At 41.4% G+C, this 22,432-nt stretch overlaps 1 protein-coding gene across 5 annotated transcripts in view; it reads left to right on the top strand.

The window, feature by feature from the left end:
- ABLIM1 (actin binding LIM protein 1) overlaps positions 1 to 22,432 on the top strand; it is a 192,282-nt gene that overhangs the window by 41,768 nt on the left and 128,082 nt on the right. The window contains exon 1 of one of the 5 annotated variants that reach the window (XM_080598268.1): positions 4,263 to 4,422. The exons of 2 other annotated variants lie outside the window; for them this stretch is intronic. In XM_080598268.1, the coding sequence (XP_080454394.1) occupies positions 4,383 to 4,422 (40 nt within the window). In that variant the 5' untranslated portion in view covers positions 4,263 to 4,382. Of the gene's footprint in view, positions 1 to 4,262; positions 4,423 to 13,400; positions 13,673 to 22,432 lie in introns of those variants that run through there. 2 more of the 5 variants (XR_013953079.1, XR_013953080.1) reach the window with 2 other exon arrangements.

Raw genomic sequence — 22,432 nt, 5'->3', positions numbered from 1 at the left:
TTCTATGCTTGTTTACCTGTACAACCAAGTGGTGCTGGAAGAGGATAAAAAATTCTAAAATCTATGGGCAGGGAAAGCATGTAGAAAATGATTCTTCAATTTATTTATTTATTTCCCCCCAAAGATAAGACTTTTCACCTCAACCTCATTGAATTAGCGAGTGATAGGCTTAAAAGCTAAAAGAGCTATTTGGGAAGTGCTTCTTCATTCCTTGCTGGAGTGCAAGATGGAGCTCACTACTTCGGGGTGCAGAGCAGTGAAAATGAGGAGGGAGGTGTTCCGGGAGGAATTAGAAGAATTTAGAGAGAATGGGTGCCTTGGTAGCTGGCAAACACTGCTCTGGAGGCAGTCTCCAGCTAAACCACCTCTTGCTGCAACGTGAGAGAGAATCTAGAGCGCTCTCTCAGTGTTTGCCCTGGTTCGTATGGTTTTTCCCTTAAGCAGTAGCTCTTGATTGCTAGCAGAAGCATTGCAGGTTTTATATCTTCATTTATGCCTTACCTAATTAGAATACTGTACAAGTTAATTAATGTTTTTAAAACCTTGAGATCATCAAATGGAATGGATATGCAAGAATTTCAAGTGATGTCTGAAGGGGGAAGGCAGGTCTTTATCTAACTACAGGGGCTCGGTGTTGTGCCGTTGGCCCAAAACCTCCCTCATAAGGCACGTATCTGCGGGCTGCTGCGCTGGGCTCTGGGGCTGTCTGGGTGCTAGGAGTTCTGCCTTAATACAGGACTGCTTTTAAAACCATGTGACATTTTGTAAAGTGCCCTGGGATGCAGCAGGATGAAAGGTGCGTAAATACATGTAAAACGTTATAATTAGGATGCAATTAGCAATGCACAGGGAAGGAGTGTTTGCCTGGCTACGCTTTGTATGTCTATAAAGTTTCATTATTCTGGAGCGCAGAGTGCATGGCATAACGCCTGTTCCAAGCAGTTACACTTGAAAATAATTGCTACGCACAAGCATTAAGGAAGTTATTGTAAATTAGTTTCTGCTGGGAGACAGAGACATTGCTGGTGATGCAAAAATTTCACTGGATGGAGAAAAAAATCTGGAATAGTCACCACTGGAAGCAGTAAATGAGAAGGAGAGTAACTAGCGATCAGGAGCCTCAGCCTAGACTGGGAGGTGAGGGAAGTTGTTTGCTGAAGTAACGAGGGAGAGTCTGCTGGTGATTTCCATCCTGTGATCTGCTGGTTCTGCTGCTGGCCCTTACGAACCAGCTCTGGTGAAAGGCTGCGTCATCGCAGGAGCGGTGTGCGTGCATATTCTGTTATGTGGGGCTGGGAGTGAGAAGAAACAAGGAGAAAAGCTATGAAGGAACAGGGTAAGTTAATTTCCTTATGATAAGAGCACACTCGTCCTTTAAAGTCTCAGTCCCGTCCCTGTTCCTGCTCCCCCTCCTCCCTTTTTTTCTTTCTTTTTTAATAATTTTCTCCAAACAGGAGGTTGAATGCCTAGGGTTGGGATTCCTGATACAGACTCACAAAGTTGAGCATAGAGTTTTGTGGTCCTGGGCAGATTTCTTAAGTGTTTTCTTAACCTGTAGCTGGGAAATAATATCTCAACAAGGCTAAGATCTTCCAGGGAGCAGGCTGAGCTATTATGGTCTAATGTTGTCTAGGAAGGAATGCTTTGGAAACTTGAAGGAGAGGCTGAGATGCCTGGTGTGTCTCCCAGCAGACACAACAGGAATTTGCTGCTTCGTGAATCTGTGGCTGTCTGAAGGGGCCGATAACGTCCTCGATTAGTGCGTTCCCTGATAGTTGGCAGTTTGTGGCTCTGGGAGCTTCTGTTTGTATTACATGAAGTCCGGAGCAGGGGAAAAATGGTATTAAATGTAAATGAAAGCCCCACAAACACGCTCTTCAGTTTAAGAGCCATCAGATTGTTGGTCTGTGTGGTGGCGTCACTGAGGACGTTGTCGCCTCTCTGTGCTGCTGGCACCAGTGTCAGTTCTGCAAGGCCCTCGCACCACGGGGCTGGTTATGCTCAGACAATGCAGGAATTACAACAGGCCTGAGAACTGTATAGGTTGAAGTAAGCTAAATCCAGTGAGATTGCTGTAGATCTAATAGCTAACAAGTCTCTGCTGAGCTTTAATAGCCAACAAAAACATCTCTCTGATGAGCATAACAGACTGCAGTATTTCAGAGTCTTGTCACTTGGCGAGATTTGAATGTTGTTTTTTTTTTTTTTTTCATGGGAACAACATACAGTGTTTATGGCAGCACACCCGTGGATTTCAAATCCCCCAGGGTTTTTGGAGGCTAGATCCTCAGCATATGAGAAGTGAACAGAGATTGCTGAGATGAGACTGGGGACTGGTAAAGTGCATGAGAATTGATCACTTCCCACTAAATTACCAGGAATGGTCAGTTAATTTAACATAGATGAAAGTGAACGTACAATCAACCTGTGTTATAGAGGGGTGTGTATGTACATACACAGCCACACAGAAGAGTTAATATATGGCTCCAGCATAGTGTCCAGTACTATGGCTACTAATAATACAGAGCTGGTGTGAGCACGGTGAGTTGTGCAATATGTAGATGTCTATTGCATCATTCTCAACTTCTCCTTTCATCTCTTCACCTGAGCAAAAAAGATCAAGATGTGGTTAGCTGCCGAAGTCACAGCGGCCTGCTCCAGGAACTTGCCTCTTAACAAGGCCGGAGACCCAGAGCGTGCCTCTTTGCAATTGTGTCTGAGACGTACGCACTGCGCAGTTGTATCTAGGAGCAGAGTCAACAAAAATAAGTGCTAATGGTCCACGCTTCCTGGGAATGCAGTGCTCTAATTCTTTTTGTCTGTAGAACAGGCCTAATTGTATTTGCCTACCACATAAGAGTGTCAGTGAAGGTAATTAAAGCGCAGAGTGCCTTGATTATTAGAAAGGAGGATGGGGGTGGAGAGAAAGCAGTATTTCTGTTGAGCTAATCGTTTTCTGTCAGGCACGTTGAAGTCCAAGCAGAGTGAACGCCCTGTCCTGCACTACACTGAATTTGGCAGCAAATGAAAAGCGTAAAGGTGAAGGAGGAGAACGGCAGCCTGCGACTAAAGGAAGGGAGGCCGGGTTCCGGGCCTGCATTTACAGCTGTCTGAGCGTCTGGATGAGTGTATATTTTTAACGAGCTGGCTGAGAAGATGACGGTTCAGTGTGGGGAAAATGAAGTCAAGAGTTCAGGAAATTCAGGATTTACTGTTTGAAGCAGGGAATTAAAAGTAGTTGGCCAAAATTTGGATGTAGGAGTTCTTACCCAGGAACCCAGCAGGTCTTGTATGTTTCTGACATCTTTACATAGAAGTTCAGACAAGAGAAAATGTGGGGTATTTGCCTTTTTTGGGGGGGTTATTTAAACTGAAATTTTAGGGGGAAAATGGGATTCCTTCTATTCTTTCAGGGAATAGAACTCAAAGGTACTAAGCAGTCGTTGGGGCCCAGGGGAAAGAAGAAAGTGAGAGAAGAGAGTGTGCAGTTCAGGTGGCACAGGTGGAAACTTCAGGTATTGAAGCACTTAAGGAAGACAGCTTTAGGCTTTGGTGGATGGGTCTAAAGGACATGGAGAGAAACTTGGAAAGCAGACAAATGGAAAGGAACTGAAAGCGCTTCTGGGAATCTTGTTGCCAAGAGGATGTTACATGGAGGTAGTGCAGACCTGGTGGGTATTGAGGATGTTAAACACAAATCTGTCAGAAATGAAGATTAATTAATTCAGCTGCTCGTGGAACAGTTTGTCTCTTGTGCAACTGCGTAGAAGGAAATGCCTGGAAGTTTACACTTGTAGTCAGCCTAATTGCTTCTGTCCGGGTTGGATGTTCTGGGAACCTGAGGAAGATGCATGGGACTTCAGCTTTCCCTGCTCTAAGTGATAAAACTGTTTCTTTGATCCCTGGCTTACACAGGCTCTTATTCTTTTGTTTAGGTGCAATATATCCAAAAAAAGAAGAGCAGTGGAGTGGAGGTGAAGCACAGAGTAAAATAGAAGTAAAGCAGTTGTAGGACAAAATGAAGTCTGCTCGCAGTCAACCTTTGAGGCAGGTTAGGAAAAAGAAAGTTGTCAGTGATATCAGCGGCTTTGAGGTGCTTGATACATTGGAACACACCGCTGTTTGAAGGGCAATATACCACGGTCCTGATGATGAGTGGAATATCTAGAGGAAAATACTCACTCTTCCTTTAAACTGGGAACATAGACACACCTATTTTGCTAGGGCCACTCCCTTTAGTACTGCTAACCCAGGAAATATTGGGAGTAAAGCCATAAAGTGAGCCACCACTGAAGGATCTCTGCCGTTTCTCTGGCTTTACATCTCTGCTCTGGAAGGCTGTAGCTTTTGAGGTCCAGAAACGTTACTGCTTGAGAACACGAATGGAACTAGAAATACATCCGAGCTCTGCAAACGGCAAAGGTTTGTCCTGGGCTATAGCTCTACCGAACAATTACATAGGTTAAAACATGCACAGGACATTGGTTGTTGGGTTTACAGAGGGAAAACGGGCTGAGGAAGTTCTGTTGGACTGAAATTTGCATGTTTGTTAGTAGAGCAATTTCTTTAGTTTCTTTTTTACTGATTAAGCGGTTAAACCCTTTCCCAGTTTGATGTATTTTATGTAACAAAGTCCATGGACTTTGCTACATGGCTGAGCAGTGAGTGTGTGCATCCATGTGCTTCTCATCTGAAGTGAATTTTGCAATGTGAGGAGTGGAGCACAACCGGGTGGAATTAAACAGCCTTGTTGTCCAGCTCTGACTCTGTGTGTTTGTGGAAAGCTCTTCCCTGCTCTGTTTCGTGGTTCTTCTGTTTTGTAGGTGAAGATGATGACAGCATGCTATTGCTGTGGGGTAAGTTCTGTATAAAGAGGTTTTAGTGCTCTTTTGTGATGGAAGGTGGCATAAAAGTTCCAAGTATTGTTAATTAATGCTTTGAATGAAAAGCTGATAACTTGATCTGCGCTGTTGAGAGCAGCTTTCTTTGGAATTTGTCCTGAGGAAACATTGCTGTACAATCTGTGACTTACTGACTAAGCGCACCTACGAGTTCTTGGCTGTCCCGCAACTGTCTGTCACTCCTGTTTGCTTTTGCACAGAAGGCAGGCAGCAGGATGTTGGGCAGCTGCTGCTGGCAAGCTCTGCTTTTTCCTTGTTAAAAGGTGCTGCGGGTATGACTGAGCAGTGCTGACTGCCGACGTGTAGCAGCCTGCAAGGAGGCACTGGGAGATGAACCTCGAAGCACTTTGCTTCCAAACACCAAAAGACCATTCACCACAGTTTTGGTGGTAAGGTACAAGCAAGCGATACAACATGACTGATGCACGTGCAAGCGGCCTGCAAGTCTTAATTCATTTATCAAACATTTCTCTTTTTTTATAACAGAATCTTAGAAAAACATGAGGGAAGACACATGCTTATAAAAAGACTTAGCTTTCTTAGTAGCTCAAGCGTGGGTAGTTGCTTATTCTCTTACACTTGGACAGATAAACAAACCTCCCAGGACCCCATTTGACTTCAGGGGTTACAGCTGGCAAAAGTAAAATCATATTTTCTCTTTGCATTGTCTAATCCAATATTTGTCATCTAAAAATAATGTCTCACACAGACATCATCTATCTTTATGGAGCTTAAAAAATGTACAGGTATGCATATTAGAGAACTCTGTATATCTCTTTATGAAAAGTATCACTTTACCTTAAAAAAAAAATAGCCCAAATTCTACTTTTTTATAACAGCAACAACAACAAAATATTCCATTGCTAATTATTCTTTTTTTTGTAGGCCAAACACTTCACCTAATGTGGAACTAGATAGAACAGTTCTATTTCTGTTGCATCTCTCAGTGTGTGGTGAATGACGTGTGGAAAATTACTTTTTTCCCCTCCTTATTTCTTTACTATTTTATTTTTAAATTCTGTTTTGGCTGATTGCAAGAACATAAATTAATCTGCACAGAAGTGCAAGGTTAAAATCAGCTATTTCTGTGTTGCTGTGATGTGGGAAACTGTCATATCATTACATGAACGTGCTGATGAAAAGAGCATCTGTCCAAATCTGGTGGGGATTCATTCTAGTGAGGTTAGACTGAATATCTGCTTCTGCACTTCCTGAACAGATGTACAGAGAGTAGGGGAAGTCTTGCTTATATCTCTGCCTGCTTTGGCTGGTGCAGACGATCTCTTGTGTGGATTTGGAAATCTGTTCTCACTGTTGAGGTCCTAGTAGATAAACTTCTGACTGCCGCACTGATAAAGTGCAGGAGGGAAGAATTGATGGCTTCTCCTTCATACTCGAGGTATTTGTACTTTCTCTTCCCTAGCATTAGGAGGAATTTGGGAGTCTAGCCCTTTTGAGATCTTATACACAGAGAGACAGTTTTTGAGATATGTGTTTGTCATTTCAGTAAAATGAGTAATGAAGACACTTTTGTTTTACCCCTGTTTTTAATCAGTTTCATGTGCTAGCTTTCCCATTCTAGAAAACTGACCCACCAGTTCTTTGTCAGATGTCTTCTGAGTTGCAAGGCCTGACCTTATTCTGATGGTAATCCAGCAAGCAGCTGGAGAACTGAAATTTTCGACTTCTTCATAATCAATTAATTGAATCTAGGAAAAGTACTGGGAATGTTTAGATTCCAAAGAAAGCATAAATGTGGAGGAAAAAAAAAACACATTAACAATATAAAAGAAAACCACTATAAAATAATGGTTTATCTTGTAATTCATTCATAGTTAAAAAGGAAATAACTGGAAGCTGCCAACTAGTTTCAGTCAAAAAACGTATGTTATAAACATATGTTTATAGCATAAGGTCTGTACTGCTAAATCCTGTGGTGGTCAGCACCTGCTTTAACTGATTCATCTGAAAATATTGATCAGTGCTGCTAGAAGTACTTCATCAATCAGTTTTCATTAGCACAGCCTGGCAGGTTGGCTGGCATGCCTGCTTTCTTTAGTTGTTGTTGATGTTTTCTTGTTATTCTCAGCTGCAGAACTATTTCTAAAAGATACCAGGGCAAAACTCCTACCAAATAATTGAATACGTAGAGTTTAAATACCAGAAGGAACGATGAAGTTGAACTTGAAGAGCTGGTATGTGGAAAAGGGATTTTTTTGTCATAGATCTGTGTCAGTGTTAAGTCTGTGCCTTAAACAAGTTTCAGAGTGATAATATCAACATAAATTAATCTGTGTGATATACTAAGGGAGTGTCTACACTTAAAACAAAAAAAAACCACCCACCAAAGCAAACCGAAAAACCCTAATATGCCCTTGTAATAATTGGTTGAACTCTGCATGAACTGAAGAATTGGACCTCCCATCGTGGAGTAACTGTCTAGATGCAGCGTTTAACGTAGTGTACGTACCAGGAAGGACAGAGAAACTGTGATGATGACTAAGAATGCAGCAACAGGTTGTTCCCAAAGATGGGAAGGGCCATCTTGACTTTAAATTGTGTTTTAGTTAAAGTTTATTTTAAAAACAAAAAAAAAACACAAACATTTGATAAAATTTCACCTGCTGGAACAGCAGCTTTTTTTCTAGTAGCCCAAGACATACGTGACCTTGACTGGCAAAAGCAAATACCCTCAATAGATGGCTTATGGTCAAGGAATGGCAGGATAAGTCAAGAACTTACTGCTGAAGAAATACTGCTCTAAATCATTGTTGTGAATATAGTACGGTAAATATCAATCAATTTATCAACATCGTGATCTCAGATTCTTTGTAGCTGTTCCAGTTGACTCATTCACAATTCCTGTAGTTTATACTACCACTAGTATGGTTTTCCCGATATTGTAAGACCTTCTTTCCTATCTCCTATTCCAAAATTTTAGGCTGGCTAGATGTCAAATGCCCTGCACTTCCACTGCAGGATCAAGACTCCTGATGCAGTACTATCTTTGAATAACTGTCGTAGCGTTTAATGGGCAGAGCTGCACCACATTGTACGTGGCAGGGAAATACAACAAGATAAGGCCTGTTCTGTGCTGAGTGGCACTGGTAAAGCACAAACAAGCTGTATCTGTCTTCACGTCAAGGACATGTTTCTCCATTTTCGTGTCCTGTCGGCTTTGGAAGTGTAGTATGTTTCTGTGGCTGTTGCGTTTTCTGTTGGTGCCAGGTTACAAACCTTATTCAAGTAAAGGTTCCCCTTAAATGTCAAGAAAACAAAACAAAACAAAAAAGACAATTTGAGGCCATGGGATACCCAGGAGGACCAAAACCTCAGTTTGCTAAATATGAGTGGTTACATTTTATGTTACGCATCATTTCATGTCACGAATGAATTGAACTAAATCCCAAGTCTTTTGTCGGCCCCACCAGTGTTTTGTCTGTGCTGGTGCAGAACACGGTCCCTGCGAGAAGCAAGCGGCTGGCAGAGCATCGTTTTGCTTAACTGACATGTCTCAGGTTTTAACGGGGCTCTTGATCACTTGTGCGTGTGTGCACAGCCGATTCGTCAACCACACGATAGTGCTGACCATGAGAGGAAGGGTTCAGCGGTGCTGTGGGATTTATTTAATTACAAAGCAAAGATTAGCCAACACAGCATATATAAAGCTGCTTTTAGCAGGAATGTTGGCAGTGGATGAACTGATCTGATGTCATTTCTGGCATCCTCCAGCAGTGCCATACTTTCCACTGTATTGAAAGGTAGCCTCCTATTCTTAGTTTTGTTTTTGACAGACGTTACCAAAAATTTTACCAGCTTCTGTTAGGTACCTAAATTAGGCCTTCTAGCAGGAAGATGGAGCCTCTTCTAGCGCTTCGCTGGAGCTGAGGGCAGGAGGACTGCAAGTTACCCTGCAGTTAGGCTCCGAGAACAGCTGTGGTGCTGGGGAGCCCGAGGGTTTGATGCACCAACAGAAATGCTTCATGCTTTGTGCCATCACGTGTGCTGGTTCTGCATCTGCAATGGAAGATCCACCATTGGGAGAGAAAGGGAAATTTTCAGCTAAGATATTCAGGAGGTTCTACAGTGACCTAGAGGACTTTTTCTTCTAATATAATTTCTCTGTTCAGCATTTGAGTGAAGTTGCTGTGTATATTCCTGTAATCGTGTGACTTGTCAGAAGAGACAGTGCAATAAGATCCAGTTTATTTTAGTACATAACAAGAGGAGTGCTGCTTTCTTTGATGTCATGCTTATAGCACATCACACTTTAAAAAGGTACAAGAAATAAATACGAGGACTGAAAGAAAACCAAGCTTTCAACTTTGATCTCTTCCCTTCCCAATTTATTTCTGTCTCAGGTAGTATGAGGTCTCCGTTGTGAAGAGAGTGTTACAGAGTTTCTCCTCTCAGCTGGAAGAAATTATCAAAGTTCAAGAAAGGCAAAGTGAAGAAAAAATGTCTGATTAACGGAATTCCATTTTTCTTGCATATCTTGGCTCATTTGATGCTACCTTTGTGGTTGTCTGAAAAAGCAAAATGAATATGAAACACAATGGGGTGCTATTTTAATGAACCATCTCTAGCTCTTGGGGCCTCTAGCTAATATAATAAAGCTTTTTTTTTTTTTTTTTGATAGTGGTTCTTTACAGGCTGCTACAGGCTGAAGTGTTACAAAGTAATGACCACAAGTAAGTAGAAGAAAATCAAAAAATTTTAATGTTTTTTCCACACTGCTTATTTGCATCTCTAGTATCTGTTTATATAAAACATACCTAACACTGTTGAGGACTAGGAAAAAAATAATTCCTATTAAATATCTGAAGGTGTGCCAGCTTCTGCCAGGACGATCCTTTTTGCTAATTATTCCCTAGAGTGGCTTAGGCGTCTCTTTAACTTAAAGCATACTGCATGGCCCCAGGAAAGCCAAGGGATTATTTATAAGGTTGCAGATAGGCAAGCACTTGAATTGTGTTGCTGAGTCAGTTGTTCAATTATACAGAGTCTTGAGGGTGCAGTAGTTCTTATATTTGTATTTCGTATAGCTCTGACCATATCCTGCCTACAAAATGGCATCAGTTGTCAGCAATTACAGCTGTTGTTTTCTTCCACCTTTAAGTAAAAAGGATAGCTTTTGCTATAAGAATATATGTTGAACTGTTCTTGGCATTATAGATCAATAGATTAGTTTTAATTGTGCTGCCAGGAAATATAATGCTGAGCCACCTCATCTCGAAATAATACAATAGACTGATCCATTAATGCACACACTGACATTTTATGTCTGAAAATAGTCAAGGATGTAGATTTTTTTATTTTTTTTTTCCCCGTGACTAGTCTGAAATGCACATTTGAATTGATAAAGTAAGGTAAATAGCCTTTGGTTGAACAATGCTTTTTGTCTTAACCCTATTATCAGTGCACTCCTCTAGCAAGCAGAGTGCCAGTGATTTTGTATCACAGATTGGGAAATTTAGTTGCCTGCTTCTGCTTTAGATTTGAACCTAGGAGGAGATACCATTTTTGTAATGAAAATGGTAACCTCCACAAGCACTAGCTTTCTGCAGAAGATGGAAAAATCATTTGACAAACCATTTAGTGGATTTTTAAAGTGTTTTAAGTGGTAAATTGGTGAATTACAAGGAAAGTTTTGGTTTGTTTTGTTTTACCTAGAACTGCAATGTAGAAAGATTAGGTATTTTGCTTTAAATTAGTGAATTAGGAAGTTTTACAAAGAGATTTCTTTCTTACTTTTAGATAAGCTTAGAGATGCTTTTTAGGAACAAATTATGTTCATTTATTTGCAGTATTCTTAATGAAAATGGGTCATCCAATATAGAAATCAGGTAGTTAAGAAACTGATTTAAACTATTCTTTCATTTCCAGTGGACGTATGTCCAGTCCCTGACAGTGACCGATACCTGATGCTTGAAAGGGATGTTTCAAAGCTGCCATAGGTAGTAGACAGTGCTTTGCTAACTGATGTTATTTTTGCCCCTAACATCATGTAAATATTTCATATGGTGATTGATTTTTTGTGTGTGTACTATTTCAGCCCAGCTAATTGCACAATAGAGAATGGCTGTTGTCGCTCTCCTTTGTTGTCCAAGAGAGTGATTGGATTTAATCTCAAGCATATTGTTTTGATATTTTTGTGTGTGTTATCTTAACATGCATTGCTTCACTGGTGGATAAACTTGGTGGACTCTGGAGTTTAGGGAAGTGAGTCAGATTCAGTTTCTGAATGTACAGCAAAGGGGAAAGCTTTCCCAAGAGCTTGTTATGCTGCCTGTCCAGCTTTACAATGCACTGCAAAGCTGGTCTTTTGTTATTTAAGGCTCATGTGCCATGAAAGTTATCATACGTAGTTGATAACAGGAAGCTGAGCACAATGCTTTAATTCAGTTGAAAGATTTTGCAAATGTCATCAGTTGGGAAAGGAAATTGTCACCATGTGGTCTTAGTTAAGTCCGAGGCAGAACTGTAGTAGTGTTTTCTTTTATATTTTTTTCTTGCTTGCAAATTGTACAGAAGAAATACAGGGCAAAGCAACATTTTATATATGTTTTGCAATGAACACCAAAAAAAAAAAAAATCAGTAAATTCAATTCCTTTCTTATTTCTGAGTTAGACAAAATAGTTTGTGCATGCAAGTCTTGCTGTTACTACATAGACCTGTGATCCAGTTTGCAGTGCGCCACCTTGGAAATAAATCCTCAGATGGGCTTTCAGAAAGTCCATGTTTGGTGCAGTGGAAGATGGTACAACCACAGCTTCATCCTATTCAGTCTTTAGACTCGCTTCTATCCATTGACGTAGACGTTCATAGACTTCATAACAGTTCTTTGGTACTGTATTTTGCATGCGTGTGTGCTGCAAAAACAGGTGTTTTGGATAAAACTTGGCAAATTATTTTGTTAAATGTCAGTTATAATAATGGTGAAGATCAAATCCTGATTTAGCAGCTCAGTAAGCCTGTATGGGAGACTAGGGCTTAACTGGGTTGTTCAGTTGAGTTGTAATACAAATCATTTTATCTTTGATGTCACTTTAACCTGAGAGAGCTCTTTTCAGTCAGCCACTCTGCTCTTTTTGCCAGTATGGAGCTGCCCTGTGTCTCTGTGATCTTTGTGTTCCTTCTGTTGTAGATGGTGGCGTAGCTTATCTGACCTTTTCAGTTGAAACCAAGGAATTAACTTGGTAGGGACCTATGGACTATAAAAGTTGTATCTATACGGATTCTTCATAGCCTGTACCACAATGAAAAATAGCAATGCTCCTCAGTTCTTTATGCTTTTATAGACAGGAAATTGGTGAAGTAATATTGAGTAACTAGGCTTTTTGATCTGTTGTAAAATTTGCATCCAGATATGCTAGCACAGATCTCTTTTTAAAGTGTCTTGTTAAGTAAAGTAGTAGCAGTGCTTAATATGGACATCAGCGGTCATTATATGATCTAGATATGATCTAAATATGTTTTCATGAGTGGGTGTGATCTTAGTGCGGAGGCTATAACAGAGAGGAGACAAGTGTGGGGTGCAAGGAGCAGAGTTGTTGGAGGCCCAACTGTTCTTCGCTTGTGATCATCCTCTGAGACCAGAGGGGATAGCAAAAGTCATTCTGCAAATATTTAGCTCAGTCACTAGCATTAATCGGGTGATCTGTAGTATATGTTTTCATGCTCTTCTAGTTAGTCTGATTTCACTGTGCTGTGGTCTCTGAAGAGCAAAGCAGAGACAGGTGTGTGAGGCCTGCCGCTGCAGTGGGCCCGGAGGAGGACTGCTGAGTCAGTTCGGTTTGATTTTCTTCCCAGGTTTTGACCCTTTGCTTTATTGTTGAGTTGAACCCGCTTCCCCATACTTGCTGGTGGAAACAACAAGGATGGTGAGCTTGTTCTGTGGTACTTTACAATTTTTTGGTTTCTCATTTGCTTGCTCATGTTAGGTAAGCGAAGGTAGCGGTGAGGTGAGACTGGCTTCGTGCTTTGGCGGCTGATCTGGCAAAGTGCCCTGCTGCTCCTGGCTGCAGTGCCTTAGTTCTTTTGCAATACACGGTGCTAGAAGGTGCCAGAAAATAAGGTGGTGTTAGTACCTGGGCTCTTTTTACTGTTTTTAGTCCCCAGAAAATATATAGCATTGAGGAGGGGATGCGTGACACGAGAAATGCCCTTACAACAGTGTTCATGTCTGCTTGCTGGAGTGTGTCAGTACTGGGGGTAATTCTGTTTCTGGGTCTGAGCTGGGGGATGTTTTATGTGTCTTACTGACCAGAACGCGATCCCAATAATATTTTCCATTGTGCAGCAAGAGCATGGATTTTGTTGCAATTTAAAATAATGGCTGTAAACTATTGGACTATAATAACCTGAGATACTTTTTAAGGACATGATTACTTCAAAAGCCACAAAGTAGCTCTGCGCTGCTGGTTTTTAGAGCTCAGCAAATTTTATATAGGGCCTGAATTATTAATGGAGATAAACTGGAAGAGGAAGCTCTGTAGTCTTATCAGTCTCAAGCAAGCAGTAGTTGTTTGACTTTGTCGAGAAAGGCAGCTCCTTCGGAAGCAATGAGTGAACAGGTCCTCGGTGAGGAGTCCTACAGCGAGAATGGCTTGTGTCAGTATGCCCAGAAGATGACTGCCTGTTTTGGCCATTTAGGTAAAGAAACTAAAGATATGCATGTGGATTTTTTGCTCTCCATTATATCGATGAACTCTTTCATCAAGCTTGCAGTAAATAGCTGAGTGTTTTGTACGTCACCCTGCGGTCTTCAGTAAGTAAATGGTGTGTGTCAGAAGTGAAAAGCTGCGTGCATGGAGTCATTGTACAGTAATTAGTAAGCTTTTGATTCCCTATTTGTGGGAACTTGAATTTTAGAATGACTTTTTTTTGCTCTCTCTTGCTGTTTTAGTGTTTTGTTTTGTTTTTTTTTTGTTTTGTTTTGTTTTTAAATTGCTTGGGTAATTATATTTCTTGGTATAAATGGATGTAGTCCTTGATCATTTTTCATCTATGTGAAGGCTTTTTTCTTTCTTTTTTTTTCTCTCTCTTTTTTTTTTCTTTTTTTTTTTTCTTTTCTCAGTCTGTATGAGAATTCTGATGTCGGAGAAGATAATTCTGTTGTCTTGGTCAGATGCATGAAACAATAGTTGGGGCTATCTACCTATATGATAATGTGTTACACTCCAAAGTGGCATGAGGAGGGAAAAGGAAAATTTGGTTTTGTTTTCTGTGTTGTTTTTTGTTGTTTGTTTTTTGTTTTTCCTTTGGAGGTAGGTTTTGCTGAATTTAGGATGATTGACTATTTTTTTCAAAAATGAGAATAACATCACACTGAAATGTGTGTGCAGGAAGTTGAAGTCTGTTGACAGAAGCAATTAAAGCTGTTGTCTACTTTTTGCTATTATTCAGCAAAATAACATAGCAGGTGCCTGCTATTCTGTTCTGTGATTTATTTATTGATTGCAGTCAAATTTTGTTGTTACTTCTGTTTGAGTAGCGTTAGTAGAGTAATCTATTCCTGGTTGTACATGAGACATACATAGTTATTTATTTATATAATCTGGGACTGCTTGTTCGAGAAATTCAGACCGGATTGAATAGGAAATGGCCTTGAGATGGATGGAAATGCTATAATTAAAATATTTATGTAGTAGTGAGATCAGACATTTAAAGTAACTAGTTTGCCTAACTTCTGTCTCGTATTCAGTCCCTGGTGAAATCTGTCAGCCTGAAAAGCGACTGCACCTGCGGCTGTGCTCTGTAAAGCCCGCGAAGACTCGAGCCCCCAGTGCTGAACGCTCAGAGGAGGCACAGCTTCAGATTGGCAGTGGTTTAAAAACATTTTGATACTTGGCAGGTGCTGAGGAAATTTCCTCAGTGCTGTTTCTGGGTTGGGTTCCTGAGAACTGGCTTCAAGAAACATACGGACGGGGTTGTGCCCTTGTGCTTCCTGCCTCTTTTGTTTCTCTTCAGCAAGGGTATTAGAAATCAATCTCCTCCATCTAATCGAGTGCTTAACCATTCCAGTGGTAGGAGATTGGCACTGTCTTTTTGATTCTGGCTGAAGCTAAGCCTGTTACCAATAAGGCTGGGTTACGGGGTGGTGTAGGAGGTTTTCTCAGACCTGGGGCATGGGGACCTGACCCGCTGAGCCAGCTCTCAGAAAGCCACTCTGATGCTTCTTAGGCTTGTTTTGCTCATTTCTACTTGTTGTCCCCTTATATTATGTATTAACAGGGTGGAGGCTCTTAAAGGTATACCCTGTGCTTAAAAAACACTGACAAAAAATCATATTGCTTTGCATTAGCAGCAGCAGCTACTGTATGGTCTTCGAGATTTGCAGTCATCAGACACAGACACCAATAGCCAGGGCTGGAAAGGGGCATCGTTGGAGTAGCCCCTCGGAGAAAGGTAACCTCAATTTGCGAAAACTAAGAAGCTGAATGTTTCTATGGTGACACACTAAGGTCACAAAATGCTTGCTGAACTGTACTCATGGCCTTTCCGCTAATCCTGTGAGTCTCAGTGTCAGAAGGAGCCCAGGTTGTGATTCCCCGTTCAAACTAGCACTGGAGCCTCCTACAGCAGGCGCAGGCTGACTGCTTCTAGGGTGGAGATGCTGCAGAAAAAGGACACTGGTCTCTCTGCCTTTCAAGCTGACCCTGGAGTTGCTCTGCCCGCAGAAGCCATGCTACCAAGTGCAGGAGCAGATCCCTGCGTGGGTAACAGAGGGTTCAGCCTCTTGTGCCTTCGTCCTGCCCCTGCCCCTGTGTCCCCTGCTTGCAGCTCTTCTGTGGTCATGTAAGAGGTAAATGTGTAGGGACCAATCTCAAGTGGTTAAAGGAGTCCGAGGAGGCTTTGTATAGCTTTTATGTCATGTGAGAAAAGACTGCAGTTTCTTCTGATCACCACTACACAGCAGATTGTACCAGTATGTTGTGCATTAGCAGGTGTAACGCCTGTGTAGGGACATACAGCTGGGAAGCTGGGGAGCTCACTGCAGAGCTCACCTTTCTGCCTTCGGAGGATTGGCTTGGGCAGCTGATTTGATGTCAGGGTGTTGTGTGCTCTACCTGAAGGGCAGAGCCCACCTGGAAGTGTTGGTCAGGTTGGGTAATTGTCACCACTGTTGTCAGGTTTCTGTGGCCTGTCAACATCTTTCTCAGGTTATTCAGCAATAACTGGTACCTGAGCTGAGAGGTGCACATGTTAGAGAGCGCCCAGCCGTCTCCTCTGAGTCATCCCGCTGCGTGAGCACCGAGCGGCGATCCACCTTCAGCTCGAGCGATGGAAGCTGTTGTTATTTCGGGAGATCTGCCTCTTCCCCTGGCTGGCCGTGGTGTGCAGGCCAGTCAATTGTGAAATCTGGGAGAGACTGAAAAACAGCTGACGAGCTTCGTTTCCTGGGGGTAATACTTGAAAATAGTTTGCTGCGATCTCTGATCTGATAGGAGATGCTGTAAGACAGAACTCTAATTGCTGTATTTATTGAGCCCCGTCCTCCTCAAAGACACATTAGCATGACCCCATAAAAAGGAGTGCAGCGGCGTTGATTTGTACTGGCTCTGTCCATGGTTGGTTATAAAACCCCGGGGAATGGCTGCTTAAAGGGAGCCGTGATTTCAGGCTTGTTTTCAAGATAACATAGAAGTCCTGCTATGTAAAAATGAAAAGCAAACGACCTCACAGGAAAGGAAAACTGTAATAATAGATGATCAAAGGCTGGGTTTGTGAGATGGCGTGTTCTCTTTAAAACAGTAAATAAAGCGGTCTTCTCTTCCAAGCCTGTCCCAATCAGATAGTACTCGAACTCTGTTTGGGTTTTGAGGGAAGAGTTAAATGACAATTTCTCACCGTGCTCAATAAGCTTATTATTTTGATGTTTTTATTTCACCTTGTAATTTAGCAAAAGCCATACTAGAAGCAGTGTGTTAATTGCGCCAGGCCATTTTGCAGCTATATACAGCTTCTGAGTGGTAAGGTCTACCTGTAATTCCCCGTTTCAGACTATGAATGCTGTTTCAGTTCTTTTTTTCTATTTTGCTTTGGGATTTCCTGTGACTTTCCAGTGCCCAGTTGATGATTAACTCTGCCTTTACCCAGGGAGAAATATTCATTAGATGATTAGATTAGCAAGTCACTGGAATTGGATTAATGTAAATACTTCTCGTAAGCGAAGCAGGAGGAGTTGGCACCGTGTCTGCAAAGCTTCTCCTGTCAGCCATACAGGAAAGTGGAGAGGAAGAGAGCCCCAGCGAACCAGTCTTCAGTAGTTAGGGGAAAGCTTAAGTGCTTTTGTTTGTAATAGGCAGTGAAAGCTGCAGAAAGGATTTCTCCAAGGAAATCTACTTACACAGTAAAGTTAGCCAGCCTTTGTGTATTCCTCAAGGAGGAGGACAAGCATGCTTTACTCAAACCTTTTCTCCATGGCACACATACAGGCCTGGCAAGGAACAGGGGCTTGGTAGATTAAATGCACAGATGTGCATTTGTAGCTTACGATGATGATTCCTCCATAATAAGATTTCTAACAGAGCAATTTTGTTTTGTTTTGTTTTCAAACTAATCCTCTTACATACCTCAGATAAATTCTTTCTCTTGTCCTGAATATTAATCTGATTTTCAAATACTCTTTATGGTTTTGCTGCAGCTTTTTGCATTCCCTGGAATGAGTTGCAACTGATTGCAATAGTTTTAGATGGCAGTCACCTGATCAAGCATACTGTCATAATCTCTCGACGATAATCACTAAAAATATATCTTCCTTAATCTCCTTTGCTGGATAAGAGAAAAAGAGAAGGATCGGTAAGGACAGTAGTAGACAGAGTACACGCACTACAGGTTGCTTTCCGTAGCTCCATCCTCATAGAAATGCCGTCTTTCCCCATCTTAAACAGCTTTGGGAAGCTGTGTGGATCAAGTAACAGTAAAGAATTGGTGCTGGAAAAGGTGAAATTCAGAAATTCAGTCAAAAGGATGTCCATTATTGAGGATGGGGATATTGCAGAGGTCTTGTATCTCATTCCGAAGCAGAGCATACTGAAGCAACTGCCCTACTTGAATCCAGATGACTACTACTTATGTGAGCGGTTGTTTGACGGTCCTGAGGATCTGGGTAAGTGAGGGCTGGCATCAGATCATGGGTTTTTTGTTCACCGTATAGACTGAATTGCTTTACAGCTAGCTTATTATTTTGTGTAACAGCAAGATGCTTTATGACAGCAGGTATGCTCAGGTGTGCAGAATTATTTTTAGTGACTGACAGGAGGGAACAAGAATTAAAAACAAAAAAAAAAAAAACCAAACCCAAACCTAGAATCTGAATAGTCAAAAGATGAATATAGGTGCATCTCTCTCTGTGATCATTTTGGGAAAAAGAAAGCTTTAATCTGCAGAAGTACTCAAGCTATAAAAATACCTTGCAAAACCACAGCATCCTGTGGTGGTGTGTTCCACTGTTTTCCTAAGGGTTTTATGGAACTATATTTGTTTTTGTTTTAAAACCTATTGCCAAGTAGTTTAATTTGGAGCTGCCTAATTTTTGAATTGGAAGAGATTATTAAAAGTCTTTCCCTGTTCACCTTGTCACTTGTGAATTTTAGACCTCTGTTGTATCTCTTATCCAGGTACCTATTTTCCAGGATAAACACTCATAGTTTATTTAGATGCTCTTTGTGCAGGAGCGTATCCATGCATTTTATTATCCTTCTCCCCCTTTATTCTTCTAGTTCTACTATAACCCTTGAAAACATGGGGAATAGAACTGCACACAGTATTCAAGATGCAGCATAATGTGGATGTATGTGCGGAGTCATAAATATGCTGTCTGTTCCTCCCAGCAGTCCTTAATTTTTATGTATTTATTTATTTATTTGCATTGATATTGAACACTGGTTTATTCCTCGATGGAGCTATTCGTTGTGGGGCAGTGTGAGGGGGCATTATGTTTTGAATTCATGAGCTTAACTCATTTGTTCCAGTCCATCAAGAATTAAAAAATAAAAATTTTCTGTAAATGCCAATCTATGAAACTGGCTATGAAATTGTTAATCTGAAGTTTGCAGATAAATACAAAATTTCTCTTCTAGGACTTGCGTTATGGACCCTGGTTTTGATACCCCAAACTTCTTACATGCTTGAATTCTGCCTGTCCTTAGCAGATCGAGAGAACTACTACATACTTGTCACTCTGCTTAGATCCTAAAAATATTAATATTGAGTGACTATATATGGTAGGCGGGTATTTTTCCAATATTTGCTTTCAGGTTTGATATTTCATCAGTGCCAGGTAATTTTCTATTCTGTGCAAGTAGTTTTTTAGCTAGTTAGCTCTGTACTCAATGAACTTCGCAGTGTAACAGTAACACTGCAAAAAATGTATGTTCTTTTGTGTAGTTACTGCTTCTGAGCGACCAATTCTGTTAAAACTAAAATTTTAATTAAGATAATGCTAGAACATGAGGTAAATATGTAATATGGCTGTGACCCTGAAAAAGCAGGTGTCATTCTGCCTTGCCACCCCTACATTTCCCTCTGGTGTTCTAGAGAGAGCTTTGACGGATATTTTCTGCATTTGTATAAAGCACAATTTAAAGCAGAAAACTGAATGAACAATGACTGGCTATATGATCAATCCATGTGGGATTCCAAAGAAATGCTTTGCATTTGTAGCAGACTGGCAGCCACCGTTTTGCAATTTTCTTCTGATTCACGTGGGACTTGAATCTCTCTAGAAATTTGCATTTATGCAGTTCTTCACTCAGTTATCAGCAATCGCAAAGCATTATTAAGCACTAATAATAAGCAGTTCCTTAATAATTATTAAGCAAATGATTAGCATTATTTTATCATCCTACAATTTGGGTGCTGGTATTCAATAGGATGGGTGTTATGGCCCTGCTTTCCAGCTGGGTGGATAACGCTAGCTGAAAAGCTGCAAGGTGCCTGGTGTCTCAGCTCTGCTTAAATTGCAGTACTGTAACTGGAGCCAGAATCCCAGCTCTTTAGAAGAAAAGTAGTGAAATGGTTACTGAAAAAGGCCTGGTGGTAAAAACTGTATGTGACTTTAAGACAGAAAATGCATGCATCCATCCCTTAGGCCATGTGCCTCCTTGGGGATTACGGTGCCTCAAGTACTACAAGATTTATCAGCTTATGTACGCTCCTGAAAGACAGGTTGCTGTCTGTATTTGGCTTTACAAACAGAGATTAGAAATTACCCCATCCAAGGCATTTGGAGACTCATCTCACGTTTTGCTTGCTGCTCCTAAGTGGAATTATAGCCTTCTGGAAAGGCCCTGTTCTTAGGTTTTTGGAGGGCCAGGAATCTTCTCAACAAGTGCAGAGCTATTTAGTGTCCAGGAAGTGGGTCTTTGGAGTCTCAGGGATTTAACCTGTGCCATGCTTTTACTTAGCGCTCAGCATGAAACTCCATTGGTTTCATAAGGGGAAGGTTGGAGCATCTCATCTCAGGTTAGAGAGTGGTGTGATGTAGACAGTTAACTGTATTCTAAAAATGGAAGATTTTTTTTTTAGAAGAAAAAGAAAAAGACTTCAAAAGACATTTTGAATCACTGCAAGGTGACTGCAGGATGGGGGTTCTTGGCTTCATTTGGCTCGCAAAGCCTGCTGAGCAGCCTTCACTCCCGATTCCAGGGAAGGTGGTAAGGGACGGCTTCCCACGGGAGGAATTGCCAGCCGGGTGGTTTGCTGTCACCAAACCTGTGTTAGCCCAGCCTGTTTAAGCACATGGCTAGGTGTCTCTGGAGGCCAGACTCCCATACAAAGGAGGCTGTGGAAAAATGTCTGATATTAAGGACTAGCAAAAGTTGAAAGCTCGTTGCAAAAGAGAAGAGGAATCTGAAAGAGAAAATTGGCTCGGAGCTGTGTGATGTTCCTTCTTGCCTGAGATGCTGTCATCTGTCACATGGATGTGATTCCCTGTGCAGCCCTCCTCTCTTCCTCCAACCTGAGTGCTGTTTGATGCGGCGGTGGCGTACACCTGAGGGAAAGGAGATATATACCACGTTATCTAACCGACCTCCTGCGTGAGTTCAGTACCTGTTTATGTAACAGTCTTAATTCAAAGCAGTGCTTGTGAGAACGGCTGCTTGAGTTGGATAAGTTAGATGGAAGGGAAGACAGAAGGAATTTGAGAGGATGAAAAGGGCGTGGGGGAAGTCCAGAGCGCATGAAGACAGCTCAGGGGTGAGCCAGGGAGCTGGTTGGATGGATGAAGGAAAATTTATACAGCATGAGATCCTGTGAAAAATGAGGGTGTGGGGAAAATGTCTGTTTGTAATGTGCTGATGGTGCTCATAGGAGCTCCCCACAGTGTGCGTACTTAATATGACCTATGGCCATAGGGTTTTAATGGTGCTGGATGAGTTTGTAAAGTGTCCAAAGCTAAGCAATGTTGAGAGTGGCAAGCGGTGATTAGAGAGAAGAATCCAGGTTCTGTTGGCATTGTAGCCAGTACTCTTTCTTTAGATGCTGAGATGTGCTGTACGGACTGGCTGTGTGCTTCAGATAAGGTGGTGCTGCTATTTCATAGCTTTTCAAATAGATTCCTTCAAGTGAACGATCTCTCCTGGTCTCACTCCCCGTTTATAAAAGCTCCCTGGTTTATAAAGCTGGTTTACATGATGGAATATAGAGCATGCCTTCAAAGTTTCTGTGGTAATCTAAGTTTATGAGCATTGTGTCATTCTCCTGCAGAATGTCTGAATTCCGAATGGTCCCCGTAAGTCAGCTAGGTGGTTTGAAGTCGTGCAGTTGATCTTCAGTGAATACAAGTCTAAGGTGTTGGACTTGTGTAGGTAAGATATGGAAAATAACTAACGCTACTACAGAAAAGCATATGGAGGACAACTATATTTATCACAATATAAATATAAATCAACTAAATGATACTACTGCAAAAAAAAATCTATTATTCTGGGATGTGTTAGCAGGAGATGTGTACAGCAAGGGAGATAATTGCTCTCTGCTCTGCTACAGAAGAGGCCACTGCTGGATACTGCCTCTGTTTGAACATCTTATTTTGGGAAAGATACTGATAAACTGGAGGAAAACTAGTAGAAGGCAGTGAGAATAATAAATTTAGGTAAGAAGACTTATGAGGAAAGATTAATAGAATTAGGTTGGCTCAATCTAGAAGAGTGGAGATAAGTGAGGGATTTAGTCAATCTTCATGTATGGAAAGGGTTGTCAAATGGAGATGTTCTGCATTGTACTGAGAAGCACAGAATGAGATTAGCTGCATTTGCAGCAGAGAAGACCTACTTTGCATAACTGTATAACTAACTTTCTAGGTGCAAGGGCAGAGAAGTGGAGGAACAATTTGCCAAAGCATGTTGTGCAAACGTTTTGCAGATTTTTATGAGTGTCACAAAGGATCAAGGTGCTTGAGCCTACCTAGCACATGGCTATGTAATCTCTTGAGTCTCTTCTGAGTCTCTGTTTCTGTGATTACAGATCACTGTCAGTTAAGGACCTGGCTGAATGCACTGATATATTGTTTTTTTTTCTC

Source organism: Anser brachyrhynchus (assembly GCF_964034855.1).
Source record: "Anser brachyrhynchus genome assembly, chromosome: 6".
In the NCBI taxonomy this organism is placed as follows: domain Eukaryota; kingdom Metazoa; phylum Chordata; class Aves; order Anseriformes; family Anatidae; genus Anser; species Anser brachyrhynchus.
The sequence above is the reverse complement of the archived record's forward strand: the minus strand, read 5'-3'. Positions and strand labels throughout refer to the sequence as shown.